The 23,673-nt window shown below is 48.9% G+C and overlaps 10 protein-coding genes across 10 annotated transcripts; 6 read left to right on the plus strand and 4 right to left on the minus strand.

The window, feature by feature from the left end:
• Nucleotides 1-500: 500 nt before the first annotated feature.
• On the minus strand, nucleotides 501-1,879 carry N7455_002709 (uncharacterized protein; the record flags this gene model as incomplete). The annotated part of the gene is made up of 3 exons (XM_040961839.2): nucleotides 501-1,230; nucleotides 1,298-1,761; nucleotides 1,847-1,879. 3 exons carry the CDS (start codon nucleotides 1,877-1,879, stop codon nucleotides 501-503), a joined length of 1,227 nt encoding a protein of 408 aa, XP_040807707.1.
• A 759-nt stretch (nucleotides 1,880-2,638) lies between these two features.
• On the plus strand, nucleotides 2,639-5,969 carry N7455_002710 (putative ATP-dependent permease ADP1; the record flags this gene model as incomplete). The annotated part of the gene is made up of 2 exons (XM_040961844.2): nucleotides 2,639-5,680; nucleotides 5,733-5,969. The coding sequence occupies 2 exons, from the start codon at nucleotides 2,639-2,641 to the stop codon at nucleotides 5,967-5,969; spliced, it is 3,279 nt and encodes a 1,092-aa protein (XP_040807719.2).
• Nucleotides 5,970-6,327: 358 nt separating this feature from the next.
• On the plus strand, nucleotides 6,328-7,982 carry N7455_002711 (cornichon family protein). The gene is made up of 6 exons (XM_040961829.2): nucleotides 6,328-6,442; nucleotides 6,487-6,625; nucleotides 6,785-6,934; nucleotides 7,031-7,186; nucleotides 7,262-7,328; nucleotides 7,391-7,982. The coding sequence occupies exons 3-6, from the start codon at nucleotides 6,831-6,833 to the stop codon at nucleotides 7,481-7,483; spliced, it is 420 nt and encodes a 139-aa protein (XP_040807721.2). The 5' UTR covers nucleotides 6,328-6,442; nucleotides 6,487-6,625; nucleotides 6,785-6,830; the 3' UTR covers nucleotides 7,484-7,982.
• A 312-nt stretch (nucleotides 7,983-8,294) lies between these two features.
• On the plus strand, nucleotides 8,295-10,137 carry N7455_002712 (WD40 repeat domain-containing protein; the record flags this gene model as incomplete). The annotated part of the gene is made up of 2 exons (XM_040961828.2): nucleotides 8,295-8,411; nucleotides 8,503-10,137. The coding sequence occupies 2 exons, from the start codon at nucleotides 8,295-8,297 to the stop codon at nucleotides 10,135-10,137; spliced, it is 1,752 nt and encodes a 583-aa protein (XP_040807732.1).
• A 217-nt stretch (nucleotides 10,138-10,354) lies between these two features.
• bna4 (kynurenine 3-monooxygenase) lies at nucleotides 10,355-12,272 on the minus strand (the record flags this gene model as incomplete). Its single annotated transcript, XM_040961850.2, has 3 exons — nucleotides 10,355-11,560; nucleotides 11,635-11,849; nucleotides 12,158-12,272. 3 exons carry the CDS (start codon nucleotides 12,270-12,272, stop codon nucleotides 10,355-10,357), a joined length of 1,536 nt encoding a protein of 511 aa, XP_040807704.2.
• A 250-nt stretch (nucleotides 12,273-12,522) lies between these two features.
• N7455_002714 (methionine aminopeptidase MAP1) lies at nucleotides 12,523-13,902 on the plus strand (the record flags this gene model as incomplete). Its single annotated transcript, XM_040961847.2, has 3 exons — nucleotides 12,523-12,723; nucleotides 12,809-13,207; nucleotides 13,258-13,902. The coding sequence occupies exons 1-3, from the start codon at nucleotides 12,589-12,591 to the stop codon at nucleotides 13,900-13,902; spliced, it is 1,179 nt and encodes a 392-aa protein (XP_040807718.2). The 5' UTR covers nucleotides 12,523-12,588.
• Nucleotides 13,903-14,302: 400 nt separating this feature from the next.
• Nucleotides 14,303-16,190, plus strand: N7455_002715 (putative MFS multidrug transporter; the record flags this gene model as incomplete). Its single annotated transcript, XM_040961833.1, has 5 exons — nucleotides 14,303-14,500; nucleotides 14,565-14,822; nucleotides 14,880-15,058; nucleotides 15,114-15,787; nucleotides 15,847-16,190. 5 exons carry the CDS (start codon nucleotides 14,303-14,305, stop codon nucleotides 16,188-16,190), a joined length of 1,653 nt encoding a protein of 550 aa, XP_040807716.1.
• Nucleotides 16,191-16,961: 771 nt separating this feature from the next.
• N7455_002716 (uncharacterized protein) lies at nucleotides 16,962-20,055 on the plus strand (the record flags this gene model as incomplete). Its single annotated transcript, XM_040961852.2, has 2 exons — nucleotides 16,962-17,937; nucleotides 17,999-20,055. The coding sequence occupies 2 exons, from the start codon at nucleotides 16,962-16,964 to the stop codon at nucleotides 20,053-20,055; spliced, it is 3,033 nt and encodes a 1,010-aa protein (XP_040807711.2).
• Nucleotides 20,056-20,706: 651 nt separating this feature from the next.
• Nucleotides 20,707-21,639, minus strand: N7455_002717 (uncharacterized protein; the record flags this gene model as incomplete). The annotated part of the gene is made up of 2 exons (XM_065604340.1): nucleotides 20,707-21,395; nucleotides 21,450-21,639. The coding sequence occupies 2 exons, from the start codon at nucleotides 21,637-21,639 to the stop codon at nucleotides 20,707-20,709; spliced, it is 879 nt and encodes a 292-aa protein (XP_065462831.1).
• A 536-nt stretch (nucleotides 21,640-22,175) lies between these two features.
• N7455_002718 (oxidoreductase, short chain dehydrogenase/reductase family) lies at nucleotides 22,176-22,943 on the minus strand (the record flags this gene model as incomplete). The annotated part of the gene is made up of 1 exon (XM_040961854.2): nucleotides 22,176-22,943. One exon carries the CDS (start codon nucleotides 22,941-22,943, stop codon nucleotides 22,176-22,178), a length of 768 nt encoding a protein of 255 aa, XP_040807728.2.
• Between the last annotated feature and the right edge of the window lie 730 nt (nucleotides 22,944-23,673).

Below are 23,673 nucleotides of genomic sequence, written 5' to 3' on the forward strand. Positions count from 1 at the left end.
GATCACCCCTTGGGTCGTAGCTTTGAATGTACCTTTGGGTGAAAGAACAAAGAACGCGTTATGGGAGCTCCTTGACACCTCAAAATTTCACGAGGTTGCTTTATTATATTAGGAAATGACTAGACAAAAGCAACAAATGTTGACATTATCCAGTGAGATCGGTGAGATTGAAATAGGAAGAGATCGAAACGTGCCTCGGCACGGAAGTGCCGATCCCCTGACCGCATGCAACATTGTGCAACGTTGTGCAACGCGTACAACATAACTACTCGCCACATACTCAACCTTAGAATTTAACATTCATACATTTATAGATTAAACAACTGTTATCTCTTCCAATAGTTATATGTATGTGTATAATGCTTAATTTTAGAGTATACCGATGCTAACTTTTAACAGTATATATGGGCCCAGCTTACAGGGATTGCTACCCCGCAATTTTTTAGTTGTATGTCCGAAGCATGGATATCTATATTGACCAAATTGCATAAGATAGCATATCACTTTGACAAGTGCTTCTTTGCTGGGACATCCTCATACCCATCTTCCATGAACTTACCCAATGCGTCCAAGCCCTGCTCTAGGACCTCGGTTTCATTGACATACCCAATGCGAACATAACCCTTGAAGTCTTCTCCGACTCCAAAGCAAAGGCTCCCCGGCACAAGCATCACACCGGTCCGTTCTTGAAGCATTTCACAGAAAGCGACATCGTCTACGGGTTTTCCCATCTTGTTAAAGCGCACAAATGCAGTGGTACCGGCTTGCGGCTTAATCCACTCACACGCCCAGCGATGAGCATCAATGAACTTCTCTAAAATGGAGAGATTGGTCCGGGCTAGATCGAGATTTCGCTTCAGAAGATTGTGGATGCAATCCGGTGCTAGGGCAAAACTGGCAATTGCCTCGTCAATTTGCCCGACCGAGATAGTTGTATAATCGCGCGCGTTAGCAAGAGATTCGATGATAGAACTATCCCGCGACGCAACCCAGCCGACCCGTAAGCCCGCCAGGCTGTAGGCTTTGGAAACAGATCCTGTCACCACGGTGTGTTCGTATCCCATGGAAAGAAGTGTGGGTGGGAATCTGGGGTCCGCGGGGCTGATGTTGTGGAAAAGTGGGCGATAGACCTCATCGGAGTGGATGATTATGGACTGCTCGCGGGCAATACCGACCAATTGTTCGAGGGTTTGGCGCGGGATGATAGCTCCAGTTGGGTTTTGCGGGTTGCTATGACGAGCATGATGGTTAGAAAAAAAAGTGCGCCCTATGTGGTAGTGAAAAGAGTTAGACATACTTTATGATGATCAACTTTGTGTTGGGACGGATAAGGCCTTTCAGCTCTTCAATGTCCAGCTGCCATCCATCGGCCTCTTTGGATTTCCATAGGCTGACTTCGGCCCCCACTGATGCAGGAACGGAGAACAGTTGCTGATAAGTTGGATAATGGCAGATGACATGGTCTCCTGGCCCAACCAACGTATATAGCAGCAAGAAATTCGCTTGAATTGCGCCAGGAGTGATCAAGATATTATCCTTCGGCAACTGTGTTGGTGCCCTCACCGAGTACAGATTCGCCAATGTATTGCGTAGCTTATCAGATCCACGTATCGCCCCGTATGTAAGCTTCGTGGATTGGAGCTGGGCGAGAGGGTCGGACTCTTTGTCATCGGACAGCGTGCGGAGGTCGTTAACGGAGATGGATGCGCAGCAGGTCTCGGCAGTATTATATTTGGCAGTGGTCTCATACTTGTCCATCCACTGCAGACTGGTTAGCAATGGAAATTTGTAACAACACAAGGAACAGACAAACGCCGCCGAGTCATGGGGTAATGCGGGGAGGTACCTGTTCAACCGCAAAGGCCTCAATCTTCACCATGGTTGAGAACAGTGAGCATTACCGAGCGAAGTAGCTACAACCAAATGTCTTTGTTTAGTGACGTTCCAAGGTTCAGCTGAATGGGTAATAATTTGGGTCTTGTTGTGACCGTCGCTATGAGCTTCGAATGTTCTTGGTGTCCGTGTCATCACGTGACGAGTCGTCGTATTCGTGTAATCCTACCGGGACGGCAGGTTTACTTAGGCCGCTACCTAGGTAACAAAGATCATAACTAGGAACAATCGGAACCTCCGATTGTCATTGCAGCGGTATATATACTAGGCCCTAGACTCTGCTCGGGACCACATGTCCCCTCTCATGGCATCACGTGTTTCCCCGCATTGAAGACAATACCACCTAGGCAGCCATACAGAACTGGGAAGTCAGAAATATTGACGTTCGTGGGAAAGCTTGGAGTGCATGGAGTATCCAGTTAATGTTGCTGTAGAATGAAAATTATCGTCAACTTTGTATAGCATAAGATGATCTTCGTCCGGGTCACCTGCGGGTTCCTGACACCCATGCAGCAGCCCAGCCTCTCTCGCTTCTCCGCCCGCGTCATCGTCTGGGGGCCAATCTCACCTCTCTCCGCTTTCTGTTCCTCAACCTTCAAACTCACCTCCTTGTTTCTATATTTTACTTCAACTATATGCTCCAGTTTGCTCCTCTAATTTGATCAATTCGGCGGTCCGCCCCGCATCCCCTCAGTTGTTGGCATCGCTGCGTATTAGGACACGCCGCTGCCACCATTCTCACAAGATGCGCTTGACTGGCGCAATATCTCTTTCGCTTCTCACACTAACTCCTCTACTGGGATATGCTGCATCATGGAGCGAATTTTCCGACGCAAACCTCGCTACGCAATCGTATTCCCTCTTCGATGATCGGCCATCCGGATGCCCCGAGTGTCCGGCTTGCTTCAACTGCCAGCTCGACAACTATAACTGCACTCATTTTGCGGATTGCAACAACTTTAACGGCAAATGCTCATGTCCCCCCGGATTTGGAGGCGACGACTGCTCGGTTCCACTGTGCGGTTCGTTGGCCGACGACTTGAACCGACCGCAGCGTGATTCCAATACCTGTCAATGCAAGGATGGCTGGAAGGGCATCAACTGCAATGTCTGCGACTCAGATAATGCCTGCAACGCGATGATGCCCGAAGACCAAGGGGGCGTGTGTCACAAGCAAGGCGTCACGGTCAAGGAGAACTTTCAGATGTGTGATGTGACCAACCGTGCGATCTTGAAACAGCTCGACGGCCGCAAGCCCCAGGTGACTTTCTCCTGCAAAGCCGAGGATGAAACATGCAGCTTCCAATTTTGGGTCGACCAGAAGGAGTCATTCTATTGCGGCCTAGACACTTGCGAGTGGAACATGGAAACAGACTACAACTCTAATACAACTCACTACAAGTGTGAGCACCTTCAGTGCGAATGTATTCCGGGCCGTTTCCTCTGTGGCGAGAACGGGTCCATTGATCTGAGCGATTTCCTTGATCAACTGATCAAGGGCCCAGCTACTTTTGATACTAAATCGACCCTGGAGGGCACTAAGAGCGTTTTCTCTGAGCCTCAAATGAATGGATTGATTGCGGGCGTCTTCGGTGATCCCAGCATCTTCTTGTCATGCGATTCAGGAGAGTGCATGTACAAGACCGACGAACCGGGATATGAGCGCCCCGTGAAAAAGATCAACACGCCTCTCATTGCCGGCGTGATCGCGGGAAGTGCACTGTTTGTGGTTGCTGTCATTCTGCTCGTTTGGTATCTGTCCCGTCGTGCTGCGCGCCGCAGTTATCTTCGCTTGTCTCTTTCGGATGATTCGGATGACGAAACCGCCAAACTCCTGGCAGACTATCGCCCTGCAGCTTTGTACTGGGATAATGTATCTTACACGCTAAATGGAAAAGAGATTCTCTCTGGTATTCAAGGTGCGTCCGTACCAGGCCAGATTACGGCCATTATGGGGGCATCTGGTGCTGGGAAAACTTCATTCCTTGATATCCTGGCACGAAAGAACAAGCGTGGCTCAGTGAATGGAGATTTCTATGTCAACGGTGAGAAAATCGACGACAATGACTTCAGGACCATGGTTGGCTTTGTCGACCAAGAAGACACAATGCTTGCCACCTTGACAGTCCACGAGACCATCTTGACAAGCGCGCTACTCAGACTTCCCCGGGACATGAGCCGGGTAGCTAAAGAGCAAAGAGTTCTGGAGGTTGAAAAACAACTCGGAATCTACCATATCAAGGATCAATTGATTGGCTCGGAAGAAGGTAATGGTCGTGGCATTTCCGGTGGAGAGAAACGCCGAGTCGGCATTGCTTGTGAGCTAGTTACCAGCCCTAGTATCCTGTTCCTGGATGAACCCACCAGCGGATTGGATGCCTACAATGCGTTCAATGTGGTTGAGTGTCTGGTGACGCTAGCCAAGACATACAACCGCACTGTTATCTTCACCATCCACCAGCCTCGCTCGAACATTGTTGCTCTCTTTGACCGACTCATCCTTCTTGCTGAGGGACGCACTGTCTATTCTGGTCCTTTCTCATCCTGTCAGCAGTATTTTGACCGCGTGGGCTATTCCTGTCCCCCGGGATTCAACATTGCAGATTACCTTGTCGATCTTACAATGCACGCCGGTGGCGCACATTCGTCATATACGGACGAAGTAACGTCGTCTGTGGATGAGCGCACTGGTCCACCTAAGACTGCATCAAGCAGTCTCAGGGCTGTCAAGTCCGTCACCAGCGCATCGATCCAGAGCATTGAAGATAACTCGAGCGGCGCAGAGGCGACTCGGAGACCCAAAAACAAACGCCGGGTATCTCTGAAGCAGCAGCAAGATCGCCAACTTTACTCCCGAAAGCAACATAATGAGCGCCCAATCACGCCCAAGACAGACGACGAGAGTGCTACATTGGATGTAGCTGAGAATCATCAACAATGGCTGCGTCTTTCTCGTCAGCAAGGCAGTGTTCCTCCACAAATCCTTGATGATCCCGATCAACTACCTCCTCCAGCACCTGGACAAAGTGATCTCGACATTCTGGTGGCCAGCTACGCGGATTCTGATGTTTGCCATTTTGTACATGATGAGATTTTGGCCGCCGTTCAGAATGCCCAGGATGCGAACGGTTCACCAAATTCACCCATGTTGTCGGATACTGTGATACAATCTAAGGGCTATGCTCGAGTTGGTCTGGCGCGACAGTTCATCATCCTGTCTCAGCGGACATGGCGTAATCTTTATCGAAACCCGATGCTGATGCTCACCCATTACGCAATTGCCATCCTTCTTGCGGTCTTATCTGGATTCCTCTTTTATGGTCTCACGGACGATATCAGAGGCTTCCAGAATCGTCTTGGTCTCTTCTTCTTCATCTTGGCTCTATTTGGTTTCAGTACTTTGACTAGTCTCAACGTGTTCTCCACGGAGCGGCTTTTGTTTGTGCGTGAGCGTGCCAATGGCTACTATCATCCGGTCACATACTTTGCGTCCAAGGTTGTGTTTGACATCGTTCCTTTGAGGCTAATTCCCCCCATCATCATGGGCATCATCGTATACCCCATGACGGGTCTGATTCCGGCATGGCCTGAATTCTTCCGCTTTTTGCTGGTTCTGGTCCTTTTCAATCTTGCGGCGGCCAATATTTGCCTCTTCATCGGCATCATTTTCCGGGATGGCGGAGTCGCCAATCTTATTGGCAGTTTGGTGATGCTCTTCAGCTTGCTCTTCGCTGGCCTCCTACTGAATCACGATGCAATTCCCAAGTCAGCATTGTGGCTGCAGACTGTGAGTTTCCCTATAACTTGAGCGTTGTTTCCCCTACTAACAATGGTACCAGCTGTCCATCTTCCACTATGGCTTCGAGGCCTTGATCGTCAATGAAGTGACTTTCCTCACTTTGATTGATCACAAGTACGGTTTGGATATTGAAGTTCCTGGTGCCTCTATCTTAAGCGCATTTGGATTTGACACCCAGGCCTACTGGAGCGACGTTGTCGGACTGGCTGTCATCTCCGGGGCCTTCCTCATCATTGCATACAGTGCAATGCATTTCCTACTTGTCGAGAAGCGATGAGCTAGTCCCTTTGTGTTACTATACACTGGTATAATACCATCAAGAGCGTTCCCATTAACTCTGTGTTTTGCCTTTTATTTGGCCTAGTCCTCGCCCTTGCCCAACGTTGTTTTGTGTGTTGCGTTGCCAGCAGGATTAAAGATCTGCTCTTTAAAGGCGCATAGAAGCCTGTATGCTGCGATCTATAGTTTGTCATTATGTATATAGACAAGATAGGTATTCTTAACGATCCCCTGCATTCCATGCTTTCAAATAAACCACATTGTAGTTGGGTACATCTGGTCCAGACCTCAGGTACCTCACACGTACCTAGACGATGCACGTGTCAACGTCATCCTTCTACAAACCTTCCAAGGTCTCTCGTGTCAACCTAGGCTAGTGAACTCGGTTACCAACCCTATAGTCAATAATTTATTTCTAGTCTGACATATCTTGAAGCTGTTTCTTATCAAGTACTCCAGAGAGTACAGCATGTACGTTACCAGCCCCGTTTGCGGGTTGCGCTAATGATGACCAGCCCTCCCGACACCGACACCGCCGACCCGTTCAGGTTCGGCCGCAGTTCGCTAATCTCGACACTCCCTCCTTCGATCCCACCTCATCTCTGCTTCGTTCTTTTCATCTCCACCAGCTTGAGTGCATTTAGCATCTTATTTGTGAGTGAGCTTTGACCCCTCTTTGGAGAAGACTCTGTGGGATTCCGCTATCTTCCTTGGGCCGCAGAACCCCACAAACATCTCCAATTCCGGCCTCTTCAATCTACCTTGACCTCAACCACTTTTGTCGCAGACAGTTTACTCATATTCTCTGTTTAGCAATTGAAATATTGCCAATTATACTTGACGCAACGTCAATTTCGCAATGATGTCCGGCGAAGCATGGCTTTACCTGTTGTCGGTGTTGATCAACGCCGTCAACCTCTTCCTCCAGGTGTTCTTCACTATTATGTACAGTGATCTCGAATGGTGAGTCTTTCCATTCATATTATGTTCCAAGCAACTGCTTGGAGTCCACACATACTACAGAATACAAGCTGACACTTCTCCTTTTTTTTTCTCCAGCGATTACATCAACCCTATCGACCTTTGCAACCGCCTTAACGCCTACATCATCCCCGAAGCCGCTGTCCACGCCTTCCTGACCTTCCTCTTCGTGATCAACGGATACTGGCTCGCCATCGTGCTGAACCTGCCCCTCGTGTTGTTCAACGCCAAGAAGTACGTTTGAAGCTCCCCGAGTAGTCGCAAGCCCCCCTCAGAACAAGGCTAACCGAGTCGTTTTCAAAAATATAGGATCTACGAGAACCAACACCTTTTGGATGCGACCGAGATTTTCCGCAAGTTGAATGTGCACAAGAAGGTCGGTTTGGTTTCTAAGTCGCAAACTGCAGCGCAATGACTAACTCGAACTCGTGTTTTTAGGAATCCTTCATCAAGCTTGGCTTCCACCTCCTCATGTTCTTCTTCTACCTCTACAGCATGATTGTTGCCCTGATCCGCGATGAGGGCCACTGACTGCGTGAAAAGACCGAATATGCGATGCATCATGGTCGTTCCGGCTAGATCAAGGAGCCGTCTGTTGATGAGCTGTTGTCATGAGTTCCTGGGTCAGTGTTCTCTGGACATTGTTCTCGGTCTGTCACGCAACCCTCGAACATGACCGCAGCTCCAAGACGGCCGCTATATCATATAACTCGGTATATCGATGTGGTTCCTTATCTTTTGAGCGGCCATGATCATGGATGAGCAACGAATTCTTTCAGCCTTCAGATATTTGCTGGTAGGACTACAGCGATGAGAAGTAATAGATATTTCCTTTGGAGTGTCTCGGCTGGGGATGTGAGCTGGATTGATTCGAGACACTGTATGATTGACTCGTGGTGGTGCATGTGTTATTTTGCTATCGTTTGTTTGTTTTTAATTCTCCTTCTGTGTTAATCTTGCTGTGTCTTTCGACCTGTTGAGTTGTATATACCTCCCATGCGGTTGGCAATGAAGAGCGTACGATACCCAAGGTTTCTAACATTTAAATGATTTCTTGTTGATAAATACCATTCCCATGAAATAGGTGTAGCAAGAGTAGCAAGAGTAGAAAACAGTAAGGCATAATTGATGTATGCATCTAACTAAGATCGCAGCTGCATTGGGGTTGATAGAGAGCTTGGCTGCGGTCGCTGTTCCGCGGCCTTCGTATCGGGGGTCTCCCGACGCCCGTAAAATTCCCATCCTCCACTACCTATACCATTCACCAACCACATTCAACCCCAACGTTGTTGTAAAGGGGCATTGAGGTCTGCGCATTCTTGCTCTCTTTAACATACCAGTCATGTCCGCCTTATTAGGTCTCGGTTATGACTCCAGCGACGATGACGCCACAGCTATGCCCAACTCGTCTGTGACGACCGCGACCAAGGTCGTTGCTGCACCAGAGGTCAATACAGAGGTTTGGTCCCCCCATAATCACCCTTCTCCCCAGTTTCTTTTGTTTCTTGCACCTTAGCCATGACGAACAGATAAGACTAACGATCCTACAGGACCAAGCGCATATGCAGATGGCCCTCGCCAACGCCTCATCCCAAGCTCTCACCTACAATGCCACATACGATGATCTTACGAAGCCCTCCCAGGGCCCTATCAACCCGTTCAAGCCAGCGGGTCCGGGAAATGGTATCAAAAGAAAGAATGTTCCGACAGGATTTGCCGAAGAGGCAGCCATCAGCGAGTCCACATTTGCGGCGCAACATCGCACGTTCCAGAGTCTGGGATACACGCGCAATCCGACAATGCCGGATCAGTTTATCGGAAACCTCGAAAATGCGGCACAATATGGAGGTCGGGATGTTGTGCAAATTAAGCCGACTAAGAGCGCGTCCGCAAACTGGCGGACAAAGCGGCAAAAGAAGGGCGACTCCAGTGTTGTGGAAGGAGAGGGCGCATATCTGGGACCCTGGGCGAAATATCAAAACGACCAGCAATATGACTACGTGGAGGTTGCTGAAGGGGATGAGCGCGCGCTTGGTAGCGACGAGGAATACGTCGAAGAGGAAGACGAGACTTTGACTACCACGGCCCCCATGCCAGCCATGAGCAAGGATGCCACTGCCTACGAAGGCGACCTTGCCACGCAAGAAACCACCGAGTTCCACGGATCGGAGCAGTACGACTACCAGGGCCGGACGTACATGCACGTGCCCCAAGACCTGGATATCGATTTGCGCAAAGAGCCCGGCACCACCAAGAACTACGTACCGAAAAAGCTTGTACAAACTTGGAAGTCGCACACCAAGCCGATCACCTCCCTCCGATTCATCCCCAAATCTGGCCACTTGCTGCTTTCGTCAGCAGCCGATGGAAAGGCCAAGCTCTGGGATGTGTATCACTCTCGGGAACTCTTGCGTACTTTCTCCGGCCACACCAAGGCAATCTCAGACACAGACTTCCACCCATCGGGGAAGACTTTCCTTACCGGTTCATACGACCGACAGATCAAGCTCTGGGATACCGAATATGGCAAATGCCTTGGTCGATTTTCCACAGGCAAGACACCGCACGTCGTCCGCTTCAACCCCGGCGAAGATCACTCACACGAGTTCCTGGCTGGTATGTCCGACAAAAAGATCGTGCAGTTCGACACCCGGTCCGGCGAGCTGGTCCAAGAGTACGACCACCATCTGGCAGCCGTCAACACCCTCACTTTCGTTGATGACAACCGCCGCTTCATCTCCACCTCAGACGACAAGTCGCTGCGCGCTTGGGAATACGGAATCCCTGTGCCGATCAAGTTCATCGCAGAGCCATACATGTTCGCACTCACCCGTGCGACTCCCCATCCGAATGGCAAGTATGTTGCCTTCCAGTCAGGCGACAACCAGATTGTTGTCTACAGCGCAACGGACAAATTCCGTCAAAACCGGAAGAAGCGCTTCGTTGGACATAATACTTCCGGGTACGCTGTGGACCTCAAGGTCTCGCCTGATGGCCAGTTCCTTGTTTCCGGTGACAGCGGTGGCTATGTCTGCTTCTGGGACTGGAAGACTGGCAAGATGTACCACAAGATCCAGGCTGGTGGAAAGGAAGGCGGTGCTGTTACTTGTGTAGACTGGCATCCCCATGAATCTAGTAAGGTTGTCACTGGTGGATTGGACGGTACTATCAGGTATTGGGATTAAAGGACTTTGATGGTTATCAGGTGTTCATATTAGTTTGATGAAAAATTCAGACTTGAATCTTGAAATGTTTTCCTTTTATGCCCGTAATGCTTTCTATCATAGTCTGCTGTATGTGCTATGCTACTTGATCTAATGAATTAGATGCACTAAAAATCCTCCAAATATCTGCATGTTGTCACATATTCACTCAAAAGTCAACCCTTCCGACAAAGCAGCTTTACATATGAATGAATTTCCGAATAGTCCTCAGCCCGACACAAGCCAGATGACGTGAGCACCGAACCAACCCCACAGGCGAGAGATACTGAGGGTACTTCCACACCAGGATGGACACAGCACCAATACCAGCAACCAAAGCTCCGCTCAAACCAAGACCAAGCACTTGGCTCTGATGCTGAACAGCTTCAATTACCTCCGAGTACCGCTGGTTACTGAAGCTGATACGAGCGTACTGCGTTTTCCAACCAAAGATCGGGAAATGGTGGTCGATAGTTTCTTCGATCGTCTTACGCAGCTTGTACAGCGGCGATTTGACGCCCGAGCGCATTTCGAGATAATTCTCCTTCGATAGATCGTTGATGGCATGCGTATCGGCGCAGCGCTGGTCTGTGTACGCTTGGAAGGCTCCCTGGCGCTTGAGACCACGTGTGTAGACGCTAGAGTTGGGGTCGTAGACTCCGTGTCTGTCCAGTTCCTCGAAAAGGACCCGGACGTCTTCGAGACCGGCATTCAGTCCCTGTCCGTAGAAAGGTAGGACTGCGTGCGCTGCATCGCCGATAATGACGACGCTAGCGTTGAAGTGGTGGGGGTTGCATTTGATGCTGATCAGTGGGAGGTGCGGGTTTTCCACAAATTGCTCACTCAACGCCGCGGGCTCGATTAGCTCTGGACATACGCCGGGGAAATGGGAGTCGAAGAATTTGTGCAGGTCCTGTGGCGAGGTCTCAAGGGTGTTGTAGTGCGAGGATGGTGCGAATAAGGTGCATGTGAATGACTTATCCGCTGATGGTAGTGCTATAAACATGAACTCGCGTCCAGGCCAGATATGGAGGTGGTTTGGCGAGATACGGAAGTCCCCATCCTCTGTTGGTGGGATCCGGAACTCGCACCAGAGAGTGTCGATGTACTCTTGTTGATAATCAACACGAGCAAACTTCATCAGGTGGTAGCGCGCGGCGGAGTGTGCACCGTCAGCACCGATGAGGTAGTCGAAGGACACCTCGATCTCCGGTACTCGACCAGCTATCCCGGCATCATCGGCTGTAGGTGTCTCGCCGGGGATTCTGCGCTCAAACCAGGCTTTGTTGGTGCGGAAGTCAGCACCAGTGAGCTTGTGGTTGAAAAATAGCTTGACATTGGGAGTCTTCTCCAGCTCATCGAGCAGAGCATTATTGAGAGTTCCTCGGTCGATAGCATTAATAGCCTTGTAGTAGTGGTTAGCTATGATCTGCAGGGTAAATAGCAATAACAACTGCTAAGCGGGTGATCGGTGCATACCCGGCCGTGAACATCATAGGCCTGTGCAGCTTCCCACAAATCTCCACGGTCTCGTCCGTGAATCATTCGTCCATGCATAGGGATCGCTTCACGGAGGACATTGTCGATTAAATCATCCCGACCAGAATGTCTCATAGATGTAATTCCACGTTCGGAGAGTGCCAAGTTGATAGACTTGGTAAAGTTCAATGGCACAGTCGTAGGGTCCCGGAGATCTACGGATGTGCAGGAATTATTGGCGTCAGTTCGGAAGAATTCGCAATGAATCACAACTGAGCCAGGACAATTGCAGGGGGTATCGAAGACAGTGACAGATCACAATATAGATTAATCGGGGTGGTTTTCTCTTAATTGAAGAGTTGAGGCAGGGACCTTGCGAGACATGCTGTCTTGATAAAAAGCCAGCCATTTCTGGTCAAATACATGTGCCGCCTCTCTTGACAATCAGATCATTCTCAACAGGGCCAACGCAGAGGTAAAAAAAAAGAAAGAAAAAAGGGTTACACAAGACATTGGAACGTACCTCCACGGAGCTCATATACTTCCACCTCATCACCTCTTGACGCAGCATACAGCGCTGCCAAGGATCCTACTGGGCCAGCACCCACAACAACCACTTTCTGCCTCGGAATAGCCATCGTATAACTGCTCAAGTTGTCAATGTCCAAACTGAAGACAAATATGTGTTGAAACGGAATCGTAAGTCGTCATCACGTGCTGCGAAATCGGCCCCTTCCAACGTTCCAAAATGAGATGATCGACATTAGTCATTTTAAGGGTTGCCTTGCTGCCTCAGGCAAATATCGGCCATTTTGGTACTAGTCCAAATGAAGTTTAGTTCCATATCGCCTTGCGGCCGGCGGGGATTTTCTTGAAGTTTTAGCCTCCATTTAATCCACTCTTTACTACGTATTTCCTCAATTATTTTATTTTTTTCGCTTCTGCTATTCCAGTATGGCTGAAGCTGCCAATCGCAAATGCCGGGGTGTGGACTGCCCCAACGATGCAGGCACCCTACAATGCCCGACATGTCTAAAGAGCGGCACGGACAGTTTCTTCTGTTCGCAGGACTGTTTCAAGCGAAGCTGGGTATGTAGGCACTCAGATGTGACTGGAAGATGCGCAATATATGCTCCCTTCTATTTGGGAAACAAGGGCTGACCATCTACTCCAGAGCGAACATAAAAACATTCACAAAAAGAGTAATATCCTCACCAATCTTTTTCCTCCGAAGGTAGTTTCTGAACCAGATCCAGCCACCGGAACCTTCAATCCGTACCCATCCTTCCCATACAGCGGTTCTCTGAGGCCCGTCTATCCTCTATCCGCCAAACGAACAATTCCCAAGGCGATCCCGCACCCGGACTATGCCCGCGATGGTATTCCCCGCTCCGAGCAAAAACTTATCGGCCGTCATAACATCACCATCTTGAATAAGGAGGAACAAGAGGGTATGCGCAAGGTTTGCCGATTGGCTCGTGAGGTTTTGGATGCTGCCGCACGTGAATTGAAGCCTGGTGTAACAACGGATTACATCGACGAGGTTGTCCACAAGGCTTGTATCGAGCGTGATGTACGAGGAGCTACTCTCTGGTGCACAAAACCATACTGACATATATTTAGTCTTACCCCTCGCCCCTGAACTACATGAACTTCCCCAAGTCCGTATGTACCTCGGTCAACGAGACTATCTGCCACGGTATTCCCGATCAACGGCCCTTGCAGGATGGAGACATTGTCAACATCGATGTCACTCTGTACCACAAGGGATTCCACGGCGATATCAACGAGACCTACTATGTTGGAGACAAGGCACTTGCGAACCCCGATGCCGTCCGAGTGGTGGAAACCTCGCGTGAATGTTTGGACCAGTCAATTGACCTCGTCAAGCCTGGCATGCTGTTCCGCGAACCTGGCAATGTCATTGAGAAGCACGCAAAGGGCCGTAACTGCAGTGTCGTCAAAAGCTACTGCGGCCACGGTATCAACCAACTGTTCCACTGTGCGCCCAACATTCCTCATTACGCTAAGAACAAGGCTGTGGGCACTGCCAAGCCCGGTATGTGCTTTACAATTGAGCCCATGATCAACATTGGTACCCACCGTGACCGCACTTGGCCCGACGACTGGACCAGTACCACCCAAGATGGCTCTCTGTCAGCCCAGTTCGAGCATACCCTTCTCGTAACCGAGGATGGTGTCGAGGTGCTGACTGCCCGCCTGGCTGACTCACCTGGTGGGCCAGTTCCTATGCCTTCGACAGCATGAACTCAGGGAATTGGGAGTTGATTGGAAATATTTGCATATATTCAGATACCTCTTTAACAGCCGACTTTATGACCGTTCAATGCCTATCAATATATTTCTATCATTGAGTAATTTATCAAATAAAATATAACCTACCAGACCATAGCCCAGGCGAGGGTTTGCCGATGTCGTCGCAGATCAAAGGTCTGGCGGCATAAGCCCGAGGAATTGGGGACATTTGATTGGGCGAAACGGATAAGTCGGGCCCCGGGAGTGAGGGGCCTCTTATCTTCACGTGTGGAGAGTTTTTGGGGTTTAGATGCTTTCGCTCTTCTCATTGTTTCTTTCTCCGTAGAAGTTCAGTCAAGTCATTTTGACTTTGGGACAATCTGGAGCGATCTCGATAGATACAGTCTCGACAATGGCTCCAGAGACATCTCCTACCGAGAATTCCCCGTTGCTGGGATCCGCGTCCACCAACGGCGCTGTCTCCAACGGCACGATTTCTAATCACCATGTGGAATCAGGGGATCCAGTTCAGACAGAGGATTCAGGAAAAGAGCCGTTCCATGATGCGCAGAAACAGCTTAAATATATTGTGCCTGCCATCTCACTTGGAGTATGAATTCTTTCTCAATGCTTATTAATTCCGTTATCAGAGTTGTAACTAACGGGATGTATAGATCTTCTTGTCAGCGGCCGACCAGACAATTATTATGGCCAGTTATGGTCAGATTGGTAGCGATCTCAAAGCTCTCAATCTGACCAGCTGGATTGCTACTTCTTATTTTCTGACTTTAACCTCTTTCCAGCCTTTATATGGCAAGCTGAGCGATATCTTTGGTCGCAAGCCATGTCTACTCTTTGCATATGCGATTTTCGGTATTGGATGCTTAGGCTGCGGTCTGGCTCGAGATATCAATGAGTTGATTGCTGCTCGTGTATGTTCGCGTATGATCTCAGGCCTGAATCATGTAATGCTGACTATTTTCGAACAGGTCTTCCAAGGCATTGGTGGTGGAGGCATGACCACCGTCGTCAGCATTTTGATGAGTGATCTTGTTCCTCTTCGTGATCGAGGGCTGTGGCAGGGTATTATCAATATCATCTATGCAACAGGTGCCGGTACCGGTGCACCCTTGGGTGGAATTCTCTCCGACTACATTGGCTGGCGCTGGTATGAATGATGCAAGACCCACATCTCTTTACGCCATCTGACGTTTTTTTTCTAGGGCGTTTTTAGCGCAATTCCCTCTCTGCATTATTGCATTCATTGCCGTATCGTTCCTGCTCAAGCTGCCCGCTCGCGAGAGCGCCCATTGGAAGACCAAGCTGCGTCGCATCGACTTCCTTGGCGCTGTAGTCCTTGTTGGCGCTGTTCTTGGTTTCCTAATTGGTCTTGATCGCGGCAGTAATGTTTCATGGAAATTACCCCTAACAATTGCCTCGCTGGGTGTCTCCGCTGTCTTGTTCGTGATCTTTATCCTAGTTGAGATCTACCTGGCAGCCGAACCTTTCGCGCCTGGTCACATCATCTTCAACCGAACATTCTTTGCTTGCTACAGCTGCAACTTCTTCAGCTTTGGGGGATGGATTGCCGCCCTGTTTTATATCCCTTTATACTTCCAGGCGGTAGATGGTGTCTCTGCTACGACTGCAGGACTGCGCTTATTGCCAAGCATTCTGTCTGGTGTCTCTGGATCCGTGTTTGCAGGCTTATTGATGAAATGGTATGGCAAGTATTACTGGCTGACAGTTGTTGCGTATTCTTTCCTGACAACTGGTGTGTTCTGCATATACCTGTTCTCCGGTGGTGCGGTGGCTAGTACAGTCCCGATGATCTTGGGAATGGTAATTTCAGCATTCGGCAATGGCATTGGTGTCACTACAACCTTGATCGGTTTGAGTAAGTTCTTATCTAAGTTTACTTTACGCCTCTTCAATGCATGCTAACCACTTCGCCAGTATCGAATGCTACTCATGAAGACCAGGCGGTCGTCACTGCTTGCTCATATCTGTTCCGCTCATTGGGATCCGTAATTGGCCTCTCTTTGTCATCAACTGTGGTTCAGCAAGTCTTACGGAATCGATTGCAATCAGGTCTACGCGACAGTAAGAATATTGACCAGATTGTTGAGGGCGTACGAGAAAGTCTGGATTTCATCAAAACCCTCGACCCAACAACTGCCAGGATTGTCCGGGACTCTTATGGCTGGTCCACCAACAAAGGATTCGCATTTTTGGTTGTTGTGGTGTTCTTCGCTTTGTTGAGCAGCTGTTTCATCCGTGAAAGCAAACTCAACCGCTAATTCACAGTTGAAGCTCTATCCAGGGATACTTCAAAAGTTTCAGATTTCCATTATTTGAAGGGAAAAAAACGACAAACTCTTATAGAACTTACTATGGTGTGTGATCTATCTAGCATTGGGGTTGGCTCGGGAATTGTCCATGTTCATCGCATATATACCAAAGAAGACATACTGGATATATTGATTCCAGATCACTATCTCTCTCCGGGGCCATAAGGAAGATTCCGCATAGTTCCTGAATGCAACCCAGTGGATTCTTTCTACTTTTGCTTATAAAGAAAGTATGGAGTACTCCGTAATACGCAGTCGTCAGGCAGTTTAGGGTGGGATCTTCATGCCTTAATGCGTCGATCAGCACCTCTTTTTACACTGCTCTATACTGTGTACTGGATTACCAAATCTACCTCGAAAGGTGTCGGAGCTATGTCCAGCCCCGGAGGTGTGCCGCTTGTATACGAACGGTGGAACACTATGGTTGTCACGTGCATGGTTCCCGGACATTCCAAGGTTGCCCAAGTGTTTTGTTTTGGAGACAGATCGGGCGCCTCCCGCCAATAGCATTTTTGATCTTGCCGCTGCTATGTACGCTTCGTGTCTACCAGGCTGAGCCTTCCGGGTTGGTGACGGTTTCTCTCTTTCCCTTAACCGTCGCAAGCTTTGGTTCCTTCAAAATTTTTCTCATACATGATCTTTAAACCGTGTCGTATACTTATCTCAAGCTCAAACCAAGCAATATAGCAACTTTGGACGCTTTTTGCTATAGTAGCAGGCATGTCAGACCCTGCGAACTACACGGTGGGTTGGATCTGCGCTTTGCTCGTGGAATACGTTGCTGCACAAGAATTCCTCGATGAAGAGCACGAAAAGCCCAGCTTTGTGTCGCCGAATGACACCAACGACTACACATTAGGCAAGATGGACGAGCACAACGTAGTTATCGCCGTCTTGCCTGGTGGTGATTACGGCACAGCTTCCGCGGCCAATGTAGCCACAAACATGCTGAATACCTTTCACAACGTTAGGATAGGCCTTATGGTCGGCATCGGTGGCGGCGTACCTAGCGAAAAGCACGACGTTCGTCTAGGCGATGTCGTGGTCAGTGCGCCTCGTGATAGTGAGGGTGGTGTCTTCCAGTACGACTTTGGCAAGTCAATCCAAGAGCAAAGTTTTCAGCATACGCGGTTCTTAAACCAGCCACCAGCTACACTTCGCACTGCGATGACGGGAATACAGGCACAGTATAAGAGAAAGGGGCATAAGCTCATAGAGGCCATCAATATCATTCTCGACACGAACGCTCGTCTGCGCAGCGAGTACGAACGTCCGGAATCAATGACGGATAGGCTATTTCGGCCCGCTTTAAGTCACGAATCAAATTGTGGTGCTGTATCTTGTGCAAATGATGCTTCAAACTTGGTTTTGCGACGTAACCGGTCTGAAAAAGATAATCCTGCAATTCACTATGGCTTGATTGCTTCTGGCAACCAGTTAATGAAGGACGCTTTGATTCGGGATAGACTAGCGGCGGAAAAAGAAGTGCTCTGTTTCGAAATGGAAGCAGCCGGGCTGATGAACACTTTTCCTTGTTTGGTTATCCGGGGCATCTGTGACTACTCGGACTCACATAAGAACAAAGAGTGGCAAGGTTTTGCAGCGATGGTAGCAGCTGCATACGCTAAAGATCTTCTACAGAGGATACCTCTAAGTAGAATCGAGGCCGAGGAGAGGATTAGTGTCATTCTATCTGGTTAGTCTAGGCAGTCTTATCATCACTATATGAATATATGATAACCTTTCAAATGATACAGACGTACTGAAAAGTACCAACCAGAATTCAGATCGAGCGTACGAGCAACGAGAAAGACACCAAGATGAGCAGAAAATAAGAGCTTTGACGGAGCAGCAACAACGCTGTCACCAAGTTTTCAAGACATCGAACTACGAGGAGCAAAAGGACATCAATCCACGCCGAGCGGAAGGAACTTGCCAATGGGCGTTACAGAGCCTCGAGTATATTCGTTGGTTGGATAGCAACTGCAATGACCTTCTATGGGTGTCAGCCGATCCAGGCTGCGGGAAGTCTGTACTGGCTAGGTCGATTATCGATGACTACGTACGAGCTTTGAGTCCAGAAGTGACAATATGTTACTTCTTTTTTAAGGACAACGATGATCAGAACCATCTAGCTGCAGCATTATGCTCAGTACTACACCAGCTCTTTAGCCAGCGACCTCATCTATTACACTATGCTATGCCTTCCTGGGAAAGGAATGGAGAGAGGCTCCGACAAGGGGTTGAAGACCTATGGCGGGTCTTTATAGCGGCAACATCATCTGACGTATCGTTTAAGACGATATGTGTTTTTGATGCCCTTGATGAATGCTGTGAGATTGATCGGGATCGGTTGATTCGGAAGATCCAGCTGTTCCACTGCCAGCCATCTTCATCAGAAAAGGATACCGATACCTGTTTAAAGTTTCTGGTCACTAGTCGCCCCTATGACCACATCCAGAGTCACTTCCGATATTTCCCACATCTACACCTGAAGGGGGAGGAAGAAAATGATCAAATTCACAAGGAAATTGATCTGTTCGTGAAGCTAGAGGTTAAGAAGCTAGCCCTAGAAGAGCGATTATCACCGGATATACAGCAACAACTTGAGCAACGGCTTTTGAAAATGGAACACCGCACTTATCTTTGGCTACATCTGACAATTGGCCACATTCAAATCGAGTTCCACAGAAACCTTCTGTCTACCGAAGAAGCAATTAAAGCAATGCAAATAAACAAACTGATACCCGAGTCGGTCAATGATGCATACACAAAGATTCTTAGTCGAGTTTCTTCCGATGCTGAAGCGGAGACCGCGAAGAAGATCTTGCAAATTATTGTTGCTGCGCGCCGTCCTCTGACAACAGTGGAAATGGCCATGGCGCTAGGTATAGCCAACTCTCCACAATCACGAACTGCAAAAAAAGCTAGAATTGATTCATCGGTGATAGGCGAGAAGCTCCGTTATTATTGTGGTCTTTTTGTTTTTATCAATAGCGGCAAAATCTTCCTCATTCATCAAACTGCAAGAGAATTCCTTATCTCGGAGAGCAATCCGAACAACAAGGATCTCGCATACTCATGGAGACTGAGTGATGCTGAGCGCCAGATGGCTCAGATCTGTTCGCAATACTTGTTGATGGAGGATTTGGTGTGTGATGACAGTAGAATTTGCTCCAATACGCGGGATTTCTTTTCCTATTCAGCAGTCCATTGGCCTTACCACGTGAGCCAAATGAATCTGGCTGCGGACCCAGAAGCTCTCGACCGAGTACATCGATTATACGATACGAGCGGAAAATCATTCTCACTCTGGTTTCCTGTCTTTTGGAAGGCAACAATGCCTCACAAGAGTGTGCCTGCAATGGGAGCACTAAATCTAGCAGCATTTAACGGCCATAAGCAGGAAGTCGAATTTCTACTTCGTGTTCATAAAAGAGCCGTTTTCGTACCAGATAGCACAAACACGTACGCCATCCAATGGGCGTCATTGAATGGACATGAAAGCGTCGTGCAGCTACTACTAGATCACGGAGCCCGTGTCAATTCCAAGGGTGGCGACTACGGATACGCCCTAGTGGCCGCTTGTTTCAAAGGACACATGAAGATAGTGCAGCTACTGCTCAAGCGTGGAGCCCATGTCAACGCTCAGGGTGGCCGCCACGGATACGCCCTCGTGGCCGCTTGTTTCAAAGGACACATGAAGATTGTGCAGCTACTGCTCAAGTGTGGAGCCCATGTCAACGCTCAGGGTGGTCGCCATGGATACGCCCTTGTGGCCGCTTGTTTCAAAGGACACATGACGATTGTGTAGCTACTGCTCAAGCGTGGAGCCCATGTCAACGCGCAGGGTGGTCGCCACGGAAATGCTCTCCAGGCTGCTTGCGCTGGAGGGCATGACGAGATCGCACGGTTGCTCCTACAAGAAGGAGCCGCCGTCAATGCCCAGGGTGGGTTTTACGGAAATGCCCTCCAGGCTGCTTGCGTTGGAGGGTATGATAAAATCGTGCGGGATCTTCTAGGCCATGGGGCTGATGTCAATGCCCAGGGCGGGAAGTATAGCAATGCCCTCCAGGCTGTTTGTCACCAGGGATGGGCTACAATAGCTCAAGTTCTCTTAGAGCATGGAGCCGATAAGAACATACTGAGTGATGACGGGTCGATACCGGCCAATGTTGCCGCGAAGCATGGATATTCTGTGCTAGTGGAACTGCTCCTGACGAATAGAGCAGATGTCTGGACAAGAGGCCGAAGTGATTGGACATCATTTTATATAGCTGCTCATGGTGGCCATTTGAATATTTGCAGATTTTTGATTACGAAGAGAAAAAAAATCAGTTGTCAGGGATGTTGAGGCGTGATGCCTCCGAAATCCCGCTCGTGCCACACACATACATTGTTTAGCTAATTCAGTAGTTTCATCCAACAACCGCCTCCAATACAACCATCGACTGCCATACACCTCTCATCCCAGCCTTATCCCATCACCTTTAAAATTTCCCTGGTCCTGTCGTGCCAGTACTGACAAAGGAAGCTGTTCTGGCCATTTACTGTGTAAAGCCCGCCATCTCAATTGCCACGATTGACGTCGAAGGAACCCGATGATTCCTCCAGCAACTAAGAGTAGACAAACACCCTTGACTGCGACACTTACGCCGGTTTTCTCGCCAGCTGATTGGTCTTCGTCCTTGGCTCCGAGCTCTCCTTTATTCTCATAGTCCGTGGTCGGCGTTGGGAACCACTCGATAGTCTCCGTCGGGGTTACGATGGCTGAGGCCAAAGCAGGTGTGGGGTCTGGTGCGAACAAGGACACACGGACAGATGTACACATATTAATATCTGTGTCATGCGTACTGTAAAAAAGCAAGTCAACCGTCAACGTCTCACCGGGCGCGAAGACGGTGAACTCTGAAGCAGGAACGTCCAGAAAACCATCCGCACCTCCAACGTCTGTCGAATAAATGGGGCTCAGCTCGTATCGCTCGTATAAATCGTCGCACGGGTCGTATTCAACGTCAAGTTCGACTAGTACTATGGTGTACTTGTCGGAATATGATTCAATCTCATGTTCATTGTCATAAGACCACATGATGAAGAACGGATCTATTGGGACTGGTCCTTCGCCGGTGGATGGGGCGTGTATTATAAGTGGAGCTGGGAATAGTTAGTGAAGTATTCTAAACCGATATAACACGCGATATCTGATACCCGCAACGCCCTTGAGATCCTCAATGTCCGCAAGATCCTCAATGTACTCGAAATCCTCAATGTCCTCGAAATCCTCAATGTCCTCGAAGCCCATTAAATCCTTAACATCTTTGGATTCCCTGAATGCCTCCCAGAAGTTCGCTAGAGCAGCCGTCACGATATACAATAGTAATAATAAAAAAGGCGCCATCACGAAAACACACCGGAGCTCGAAGGGCCCGAAGGTGCGAAAATTGATCAATCAGGGGAATCTGAACCAGAGCCTCAGTCTGCCTAACCTCCTCGCATTCCTCTGGAAATGCAAAGGGGCCGTTTTGACCAATTAGAAAACACAGTATCTATTTCAGGGCTGCCAAGTGACGATCACTTGATATATTCAATGTAGATACGTACCAGACAATACGCAGATCAGCTATTCTAGTAGACTTGTAGTAACGATAGGTAGTAATGAGGGTAGGTGAGTTAACCTAGAATTACTACTGAGTATTAACTGGCTAATCAATCCAACTCTTAGGTATCAACCGGTAAATATCTCATCGATTCTAAGTCTATATGGCCTGCCAGGTAACTAGCTCTCCAGGGCTCCCTCCAGTCCTTCCAAGCTTACTTTTGTACCTACGCCCTGGTGGTATTTTATCTGATGGCCTGTAATACCAATATAAGTATAGTATTACCAATGGCTTGGCTGAAAATGAAAGAATTGAAAATTAAAAAAAATATATATTCCTACTCTACTGAACCAAGTCCCCCCCCGCTGGTGCTTACACAAGTGCCCGTGTTGTTCGAATCCTTCATCAGGTAGATGTAGGCCTCGGCAACCTCCTCAGGTGTCCCTACCTTCCCCAAGAGCGCTCTCTCCGCAGCGGCCGCCATCTTCTTTTCGCGCTGCCCCTTGGGGCCTTGGATTTCCGTATCCGTCGTTCCAGGACTGACAAGATTGACCCGAATGGGGGCCAAGTCGAGCGCAAGGGTGCGCACAATCCCAAACAAGGCTGCGCCCCAGCCCGCTAGCACCGCCGCTCCTTTCATGGGTTTCTCCGCAATACGACCACTGGTGAATGTGATGGACGATCGATAGATTTTAGTCATAAAGGGCGGGGCAATCTTGGCGATGAGAAGCGGCACAAAGACCAAAAATTGAGCATCGCCGTGTAGGAAATCTACGGTCACGTCGTTGAGGAATTTAAACTCAAGCTTGACGGCCGTATAGACGATGTGGTCGAGGGGACGGCCCGTTGCCGCTGTCACCTCCGCTAATAGTTTCTCTAGACGAGACTCGACATCATCCCCACCGACATCAACCGTGTAGCCCTTGACCTGGGCGTTCGGGACGGCCGTTTGGAACCTTTGGACTGTCTTTTCCACACGAGCGAGATTGGACGAGGCAATCGAGACGTGAACGTTCTCTTCGGCGGCGGCCAGATTGGCTACAGCTGCTCCAATCCCAGACGAGCCGCCGATGATCAGGATGTTGGAACCTGTGATTGGAGGCATAGTGGATCAGATCAGTTGTTTTCGACTGTTTCCCGTGAGGATTGTATGGGATTGGAGGGTTCAAGATTCTTAGTAGCGCAGCCACCATCGAGGGGGGTGATTTCATAAGGACTTTCTTCCGTCAAGACCAGCGCTAGAAACATGTCCGCCAAAGTCCGCTATCTGCGATATCTCCGGTAAGTTAGTTCCCTGGGCATAACTAAGTATATTGCTCGTCCACGGGTCGATTAATCCCTGACCTGGTCTCTATTTAAACCCCCCAATCACTGACGCAGCAGCGTAATTCTCGGTAATAACGGGATGCAGGGGTTTGTCTCATCGGGAAGACAGAGCCGAGTCAGACAAAGCAGAAAAGAAAAAAGAAAAGAAAAGACTACTGTACTTTTGCCCCGGAGTTTCTTACCCGTTGATCATCGCTCAGGATCCAGACGGATCCGATCTTGGATGGGAGCCTCGACTCGGACTTTCCAGCATTTTGTCGAAATGCCGCCCCGAGGTCACCATACGAGATTCTCTACCTCCTTTTACACATCTTTTGCGATTGAGTGCTCGTGATCTTTACTTTTAAATATACATGGTAATAAGCCTGTTATAGAAGCATCATTATTCGATATTTAATTCAATAAAGCACACGTACCCATCAAATGTTATACATAGAAAAGTCTCTTGCACAGAATGTGCTTTTTTGCCGCCTTCATATACACATAAAAAGAACATCTAAAAGAACACG

This window comes from Penicillium solitum (genome assembly GCF_028829755.1).
Source record: "Penicillium solitum strain IBT 25940 chromosome Unknown utg000001l_segment0_segment0, whole genome shotgun sequence".
NCBI classification, from domain to species: domain Eukaryota; kingdom Fungi; phylum Ascomycota; class Eurotiomycetes; order Eurotiales; family Aspergillaceae; genus Penicillium; species Penicillium solitum.